Genomic DNA, 8,878 nt, shown 5'->3' on the forward strand with positions numbered 1-8,878 from the left:
TGGTGTCTTCAGACACACCAGAAGAGGGCATCTGATCCCATTACAGATGTTTGAGAGCCACCATGTGGTTGCTGGGATTTGAACTCAGGACCTCTGGAAGAGCAGTCAGTGCTCTTAACCGCTGAGCCACCTCTCCAGCCCGGTAGATTGCATTTGTTATTCACTGTTGACCCTGCCCGGAAAGTCAACTTTTAAAACAGTATGTTTGCAGTAAGGCATGATGGCTCACACCTATAATCACAGCACCAGCCTGTTCTGGATACTGAATTTCAGGCAAGCAGAGCTGAATTGCAAGACTGTATCTCTAAACATAAGCTGAACAGCCAGACGGTGGCGCATGGCTTTAATCCCAGCACTTGGGAGGCAGAGGCAGGCAGATAGATGTCTGAGTTTGAGGTCAGCCTGGTCTACAGAGTGAGTTCCAGGACAGCCAGGGCTACACAGAGGGAAAAAATAAAATAAAAAAAAACAAACCAAAAACGATGCTAAAGTACAGCATTGATGCTTTCGAATTCAGTTTAATTACCTGTACAATCTGTTATGGATTTTAAAAATAAACTATGTCAGACCATGCATAATCAGAGTTCATCTAATTTATTAGGTGTCCCATGACAAATCTGCTTGATTTTAGGTTTTGGTTTCAGTTAAGACGGCATGGTAGGTAACACAGTAACAACGCCCACTGCCCACGTCCATTCTCCAAGCACCAAAGCCCAGGGTGACAGGAGAAGGAACTGCGCAGGTGTGGTTCATCTACAGACCCTGAGAAGGATGCAGGAGAGCATCCTCGGTTATCCAGGTGGGTCCAACCTACTCACAAAAGGCCCCCAACACTTCCCAGCCGTGGAAAGCCAGCCGGCTAGTCCGTGACAAAGATTCAACTTGACGCTGCTGGTCTTGTGGGGGGTGGGGGAGAAAGAAGAGCTAAGAAAAGTTGGTGGCCTCTAGAAGCTGAGAAGGGTCCTTAGTTGGCAGCTATTGGGAAAATAGGAATTTTCTGCCTGACCATTATAGGGAAGTGAGCTCTGCCAATAGCCTGAAGGAGCAGGAGGTTAAGTCCCAGCTTCCAGAAAGGAACTTAGCCTGGGTATTAATCTAGTGAGAACCCGGATCACACTTTTGATGTACAGAACTGTGTGTGTGTGTGTGTGTGTGTGTGTGTGTGTGTGTGTGTGTGTATGTGTGAGATCTCAAACCACTGGGTTTATGATATGTGTTAACAGCAGCAATGTGGAACTATTCATAATACAATAGTGAGCTTTCCTGGTTTCACACACTAAGTGTTTAAAAAGAACCGTGACTGCATTAAATTTACATATGCATTTAAAAAAAAAACGGTTAAGACCTTTAAGACCTGGTTTGAAGTTAGGAGAGAGGCAGTTCAAGAACCAAGAAACCAGGGTGGCTCTGAGGGGAAGAATTCACCAGGACTTTGAAACCAGTAAGAAAGAGAGAAAAGTTGGGTTGGGGAGAAAGAGGGAGCCAGGAACCCACATCCTCAGACTCAAACACACAACTTCCCCAGGGAGGGGATCGGAGGATGCCTGACCTCTGAGCCCCTAGGCCAGAGGGATGATGAATAGAAAGATCCTGCCCAAGGGCTTTGGGGAGGACACAGGTCCTGGTCTCAAGAGTGTGGAAGATCAGAGAGAGGGCTCAAAGCAGGTCTGCAAGGGATCGGGACTGGTCTGAGCAGGACCAAGGAATTTCCCAGCCATGGGTTCAACTCCAAGCTCTCTAGTCTACGGTTCTCCAATCAGGTCAGGTCAGGTCTGCTTGATGCCCAGCACTGTGTGTGACACCTGAAGGGGCTCTTAACTTTTGAGTTCAGGCTCCTTCCCTGGGTTTCTATGCCACCTGAAGGCATGGCTGTTGTCCAGTACCAGATGGAGCGGCTCCCCTAACTGACCTGTATCCACTCCCATCCAGGCTCAGGGTTTCATCACCACCCCAGGGTCCCACACTGCTGCAGAAAGCTGGGGGTGGGGGGTGGGGGTGGTGTCTTCACTAGCAGGGCCTGTGTTCAGTTCCAGGGAACACAGGCAGAAGGCAGCTTTTGAGTAGTGTGGGGGCTCTTTGCCAAGAGGACAACCCTGAGCCCTGGTATCTCTGCTGGGCTGTCAGGACTGGGAAGGTCACGCTTGTGTCCCACGGTACTTGAGAAAAGTGGTCTCCAGAAAGGCTGCTAGCTTTGTCCGGTCATCCTGCAGGGGATGGGTAGGGAAGTCTGGTAGTACCGCGCAGCTCGGCAGACCCTGCACCTTTCCACACCCGAAGCTCACCCGCCCACCTCGTGCAGGAAGCCATAATGCACTAATTCAGCCGCAAGGTCCTGGGCACTGTCGGCTGGAGAGAGGACACAGAACAAATGAGTCGTGGCACTAGTCAGTGCCTGAGCCCCAGCCCACCACCTGACCCCCTACCAGCCTACTTGGGAGCAGATCATAGGTCAGCTGCCGATGTAGCCGGTCCTCAAGCACCAGGAGCAGAGTAAGCTGTGTACGGAAGGGCGTGGTCAGAGCGGCGCCAGAGTTGATTGGTCCCCATCTTCCCTAATCTCACCCAGGACCCTTGCTCACGTGCCACCGAGCCTTGTCCTCGCTTCTTTCCAGGTTGCACTGCATCTGGACCACCTGAGGGCAGGGAAGGTGTATTAGCCACAGAGTACAGCTTTACAAAGGAGCCCAGAAGGATCAGCAGAGACCCAAAGATGGTAAACGGTCTCCAAGGGAAGTCCGAAAAGAAAAGCACGTCTTACTGCACCGGCCCTGAGGTATTAGGGAAGACCTCCAAGAGTCAGCCTTCGGTTTGGGTCCTGAATGATGAATACAATGCCAGAGAGGGGGGGGGGAGAAAGACAGAAACAGAGAAAGAGAACCATGGAGAACAAAGAAACGCTGTGTCCCTGGGTGTGACTACAGAAAAGCAAGGCATCCACCGGGAGGAGGACAGGAGACTGGGGCTTAGGCTGGTTTCCACTAGTTCTCTGGGCAGGACACGTAGACTACTGGCATTGGAATTTAGGGTGTACTGAGAAACGAAGGAAGCTATGAGAAGGGAGCCTGGAGCGATGGCTCTGGATCCAGATGGGGAACGGAGGTAGGCTAAGTCTCTGGAAGAGAGCGTGCAACAGGATGGGGTAAGGGGTGTAAAAGCAAGAAGCCTCTGGGGAAATGGCTTCCACAAAGGGGTCAGCTTGGATCCGGTCTCTGGCAGCCTGGGGGAGAACCGGGATCGGGAGAGGCAGGTCCCCAGAGAAAGGCATCCATTTCCTGATTGTGGTCAACTCAGAGAGACACCATAGTACAGCAGGAGTTGGGACTCACCTTCCTGGTCTCCGAGTCAAAGGGTTCTGGCGTTGGAGTTTTGGCCTTTTGGGCTTCCTCTGGGGGTGGGGCCAATACACGGGGAAGCCCCAAGGGCCGAGCAGCGGCAAAATTCATCAGTGGATAGATCCCGTTCCTGGAGATAGACAAGGAGGTAGGTAGGTGGGTGGGGGCTCAGGCCTGATAGTGCTTTTTTTCTTCAGTCTCATGCCAGCTCTCACCTGACATCTTCTAGGAATTTGTCCAGCTCCAAGAAGGAGACCTCTGAGTAGCTAGAATGGTGTGGAAGGTACACGAGAGGCGTCAGGGCAAAGCCTAGCCAAGCAGCTAGGAAGGGAGGCCTCATCTGGCCACTACTCACCGCCACTGCATTGGGGGTCCATGGGGCTGAGGCATCTCAGCCAAGACTGCATGGAGGTCCATGGCCTTGGTCTTCTCCTCTACCACATTCTCAGGCATGAGGTCTGTGAACCACACAAGTGCTCGTGGGGATAGACTCAACCTAAGGGTCCTGCAAAGACTCTTCCACGACCTGACCCCAGGGTCCTGGCCCACCCCAGCCCTTCTGCCCCTCACACTGGTGCTGGATGAAGCAGTGGGCTGCCAGCAGCTTCAGCGAGTGCACCTCGAAGAGCACTCGGTGGAAGAGGAGGTTGTGGGCTGAGGGTCGGCGGGCAGGGTCCCGGGCCAGGCAGGAGAGGATGAATTCCTAGGTTGTAGAGAAGAAAGGAAATTGGTGGGAGGGAAAACTCTTGCTCTAGAGGAGGTCCTTCATGATTCTAGACCCCACTGGTCCCAATCACCACACCCTCCCACCTCAGGGATGCTGGAAGAGCCTTCCTTTATAAATGAGCAGAGAAGGCGTCCCATTAGCAGCTCAGGATCTGACTCTGTAAACTTGAGGACAGGCAGGCCTTGGGCTCCAAACACATATGCCCTACTTCCATTCACCCTTGTGGAATCTGTAAGCTTCTGGAAGAGTCTTCCTTTCAGGTGGACCTTAGTCCTCCTGCTACACTCTCAGATGTGCCGGCCAGACCTCTAGTCTGCCTAGAGCACTTCAAGGGCAAGCTGAAGCACCTGTAACCAGCCTGGGAGGGGCAAGGTAAGCGGCTCACCCGCATGTTGGAGTCACTCAGTGAGTGCCTGGCTCGAGCGATGGCCTCTTCTGTGACTCGGGTATCCCCGTTGGCTTGGATCTCCAGTACAGCCATCTGGGTGCAGGGACAAATTGGAAATGGCAGGACAGCGTAGAACGAAGAGCAGAGGCTATGAGGAAAGCGGACAGGACAGTACCTCCAGTGCGCACATCCCGAAGGAGAAGATGTCCACAGCAGTCCCATCATTGACTTCTGAAACCGGAGAAGCAAGACAGGGTTGGTCAGTTCTGATGTGCTAGCAGGTCAGATGCCTGAGAGCGGCTTAGGGACTCACCGCCATACTCTGGTGGGAAAAAGTGCAGGTTTCGGAGTTCCTCCCGTTCAGCTCGAATAGGGCTCCGGAGATCATCAGGAAGTGCTGAGGGCAAGCGCGGAGCTAAACAGACCAGTTTCTCCATGGCCCCCACACCCCAGAGACCCCACACACCATTGGAGAAGATGCGGTACCACACTGCAACGGCCGACACAGAGAGAAAGACAGGATGTCAGTGGGGCCGGGAGACTGGGCAGTTTCTGTCCAGGGCTCCCGCAGGTTCCCCACCCCTGCCCCGCCCTGCCCCGCCCCGTCAGCACCAGAGCCGATCTTGATGAGGCCATTGTGCTGAATGAAGATGGTGTCGCTGGTCAGGTTTCCGTGGATGATGGGTGGACTGCAGGCGTGCAAAAAACTGCAAGCATAGAGGATGAGAGGCAGGAAGAACCGGGTCAGAGAGCACCGGAAAGGTGCAGAGCAGGGGGCAAGCGCGTGGGCAAGGCCAGGCTCTCACCTGAGTGCAGACAGGATCTGCGTACACCAGCGCTTCCAGGCCTGGCAGCGGACGCACAACTCCGTCGGGTGGGCACCAAGAGGCTGCTGAGCCTGCAGAGCCCGCCCGCTACCCCACTCCTGAACCGAGGTCTCTCGGAGTCCCCCGCCCCACTACTGTCCCTAAGTTCTGCTGGACTCCCTCCAGTCCCCAGCCCACTCCCCATACCCGGGCGTTCATGGCCTTGTGGTTCTTCTTGGTCTTTTTGAGGAACTGCTTGAGGCTGCCAGACGACACGTATTCTGTGATGAAGATGACCTGCGGGCAGGCGGGCTCCGCCGTTGCGGGTGGGTCTCCATGCTGCCCCACCCAGCCTGTGGCTTCACTCCGCCCTTCACCCGCCCCTAGCTCACCCTCGCGCGGGCCTCAGAGGCGTCCAGCCAATACTTGTGCAGCTTGACGATGTTGGGGTGGTCCACCAGCGCCAGCTGCTCAAACATGGTCTGGATCTTCTCCTGGGGAAGGAGGATGGTCGTGGGGGGGGGGCAATCAACGCTATGGGGCAAAGCGAGTATAGACAGGCCTCACCTCATGGGCCGCAAAGGCCTTCCTATCCCCGAAGTGAAGTTCGTTCCACACCACTTCTACCCCTTCCTCTGTGTCCATGGCCAGAAAGGTGCTCTGGATCCCGGGCATGTTCCCTTGGTTTACCTAGGTGGGAAGGATGTGTGTCCTGATATGAATAGACCAGGATGTGGACGTGGTCTCTGCCACAACCTTTCCCAGCCTTGAATGCGTTGCTAACCTTGCCCAGCTCAGTGGGAAAGCTGAGGAGGTAAGGCTGGGAATCTAGAACCCAGGGGGAGAGGGGTGGTGTCCAGGGGCTGGGCCACAGGGTACGCAGGTTTTAGAGGTTGGGGAGATCCCCAGAGGGATAGTGGGGATCCAAGAGGCACGTGGAGGTGGTCCCAGGATGACATCGGTGTTCAAGAAATGGGGGTTTCTCACCAGGGCTTGGGGCCAAAGGGATCCGAGGGCCTCCAGAGGCCAGGGCGTCCGGGGAGACCCTCATATGGCTCGACCCCACGGATCCCGTGGCCTCCATCCTTAGGCTACGGGACGGCGGCGTCACCCGCACCCGTGCCCACCTGCTCCCGCCGCTTCTGCCAGCGGCCACACGGGCTCTCCTCCAGGATGTCGCTCTCGTCCTCGCTCTCGTCCTCCCGCTCGCGCTCCCGGCCTCTCCTCGGCGCCGGCTCCGGGGCCGCCATGGCTCGGCGAGCCCAAGCCGCCGCCCTCCGCGCAAGCCCTCGCCCCGCTCCCGCCCGCCCTGGCCCAGCGCCCAGCAGCCCAACCTGGAGCCCAGCGGATCGGCTGCCGCGAGCCCTCCTCGGCTCCGGGAATTGGGAGGCGCGGGCTCGCAGCGGACCCGAGGGAGGAGCTGCCCCGCCCCTCCGGAGCCGCCTCTGCGGGCCGGTGCTGGAGTGTAGCTCGATCCAGGGCGGCAGAGCCCCGCCCCGGACACGCCCCGTCCGCCCAGACCACTCCTGCTTTCCCCAAAGCTCCGCCTCAAAGAGACGCGCCCCTCAAAGGCACCACCCATTCCTGCGGAGGCCCCTCCAAGGTTTCCCAGGCAGCTGTGGTTCTCCCAGCAGACTGTGCCTGGCCTCTTCGGGAGCCACTTCTGCCCAACTCTTGGAGCCAGTTCTTCCAGCACCGCGTCCGGATCCTGCGCCCATGACAAATGTCCTGAACTCGGCCCGATGTAGAGAGTCTGGATGGGGCAGCAAGGGTCAAGGGCATCTGGGTCAGGCACTTCAGTGGTAAGAAGCCATATGGTCTTAGGTAGCCAAGGAAGCATCACTAAAGATGCACGGCAGCACAGACTGACAGGATGCACTTTAAATCCTGACCGCCTGTCTCTTCCTGGCCCAGAATTCCGTGTGCAAACCCACTTTTCATAATGGCAAGTTTCTTTTTTCTCCCCAAATGTGATGCTCTCCGTTCCACTATGGGCTCCCTTGAAGCAATGGAACCACGAAGAGGGAGCATTTCTCACTTGCCACATCCAGCAGAGTCCCCCCGCCCCCCCCCCCGAAAACCTCTATCCACCCCTCAACTCCCTCACTCCTACCCACCGTCACCTCCCCTGGCTGCCCTCTAATTTAAACACCATCTGCCCCCTGACCAGCTCTGCCCCGCTTTGCTCCTGACTTCTGTCATAGCCTGCTCAGAATGCTGCACCTTGCTGTGGACTTCTACCTATCCTGAGAAGGGTTAGCTAGTTTAGCAGATCAGGAGGAGTTAACCCTCTACGGGCCCCAGAAGTCAGAACAGGGCCAATGCTTGGGAGACAATTCCCGAGTCCTTGGAATTGGACACCTATTTGTGTCTGTTTACCTGGGACCCTAGCCACACTGGAGAGTCTGCACTAAGAATGCAAATGACGAAGAGCCTTGTACCACAGTGTTAGCAGAGCCTGGGGGGAGGGAGGGAGGAGGCACTACAGATGGAACCATTTTTTAAAATAATGTTGTGACATCGAGGGCTGGTTAGTTAAGAGTACTTCTGCTCTTGCAGAGGACCTGAGTTCAATTCCCAGCACCCACACGACAGTTCACAATACCTGTTACTCCACTTCCAGGGGATCTGTTGCCCTCTTCTGGTCTTGATGGGTACCAAACGCACTTATGGTAGTACGTGTACATACATGTAGGCACTCGTTATCACATACACATAAAATAAACCTTAAAAACAATGCACAACACCAAGGCTAGTGGCACACACACATCACAGCTAGCAGAAGCACATGCTGTCTAGGAACTGTAGGGTAACTGGATGCTCACACAGACGTCCCCTAGGTTCCATTCCACAAGACCTTTGCCACAGCTGGTTTCTATAAACAGCCTTTGTGGAGGTCAAACCCGCCTTTCTGTTTGCTGCACTTGACAGGCCCATCCATCCCTCTTTGTGCTGACTGTGACTTATACATAGAATACATTTTCTATCACCCTTCGAGGCCATGTCCTTCAGGTAATGACTCAGGTGTCATCTCTCCGACAAGACATCCCTAGGCTCCATGCTTGCACGCCCTGTCTCCTCCCTAACCTCACAAGACTTTCCCATGACACTTGGCGCTGGACCTGCCTGTGTTGGCCTGTTTCATCTGTCAATGATGGAATGTGGGTCTATAAGGGCAGCGTCTATAAGGGCAGGGTGTCTGCTATTGGTGCCAAGGGTAATATTCATCACATGCCGCGCCCTCATCAATGGTGTGATGGATGCGTGGGGGAAGGATGCATGAAGGCTTAGTAGGTGGTCCAAAGAGCCTCCCGAGGCAGCTGCATAGGAACCAAACCTCAATTCATTTTCTTCCCCCTTTCTGTCCTATAGCCAGTCCCATGTCAAACAGGTGCGCGCACTCTATCCCCTAGTGCCTGGGAAATGGCCTTATTTTGAGACAAGCTCTTGTTGGATCTAGAGAGGACTCTGGAATCCAACATTGGGCATGGAGCCTGAAGCTGAGGTATGTTCTTGGACACTTTCCTCAGCCACTGCTCCAGACCCAGTTGCCCTCCTGTCACTGCCTCTGCTCCTGTCCATCTTCCCATCCTGCCAGATGCTTACTATTAATCAGATGTCCTCT

The 8,878-nt window shown here is 55.2% G+C and overlaps 1 protein-coding gene across 1 annotated transcript; it reads right to left on the bottom strand.

Moving 5' to 3' along the window:
* Positions 1–498: 498 nt before the first annotated feature.
* On the bottom strand, positions 499–6,694 carry Nrbp2 (nuclear receptor binding protein 2). Its single transcript, XM_021216489.2, has 18 exons — positions 6,381–6,694; positions 5,821–5,943; positions 5,646–5,747; positions 5,461–5,550; positions 5,254–5,294; positions 5,060–5,154; positions 4,914–4,937; positions 4,761–4,844; positions 4,623–4,678; positions 4,445–4,540; positions 3,903–4,035; positions 3,688–3,790; positions 3,548–3,598; positions 3,327–3,462; positions 2,580–2,633; positions 2,432–2,495; positions 2,291–2,346; positions 499–2,204 (listed from the first exon to the last, which is right to left on the bottom strand). Exons 1-18 carry the CDS (start codon positions 6,501–6,503, stop codon positions 2,136–2,138), a joined length of 1,500 nt encoding a protein of 499 aa, XP_021072148.1. The 5' UTR covers positions 6,504–6,694; the 3' UTR covers positions 499–2,135.
* Between the last annotated feature and the right edge of the window lie 2,184 nt (positions 6,695–8,878).

This window comes from Mus pahari, chromosome 17, assembly GCF_900095145.1.
Source record: "Mus pahari chromosome 17, PAHARI_EIJ_v1.1, whole genome shotgun sequence".
Taxonomy (NCBI): domain Eukaryota; kingdom Metazoa; phylum Chordata; class Mammalia; order Rodentia; family Muridae; genus Mus; species Mus pahari.

Excerpts from the sequence above, each read along its gene's own strand:
- Nrbp2 (XM_021216489.2), bottom strand. The coding sequence starts at position 6,503 with ATGGCGGCCCCGGAGCCGGCGCCGAGGAGAGGCCGGGAGCGCGAGCGG. Across the intron at positions 4,036-4,444 it reads TGAGTGACTCCAACATGCGG|GAATTCATCCTCTCCTGCCT; the intron begins GTGAGCCGCTTA and ends TCTACAACCTAG. Across the intron at positions 2,347-2,431 it reads GACCTATGATCTGCTCCCAA|CCGACAGTGCCCAGGACCTT; the intron begins GTAGGCTGGTAG and ends TCCTCTCTCCAG.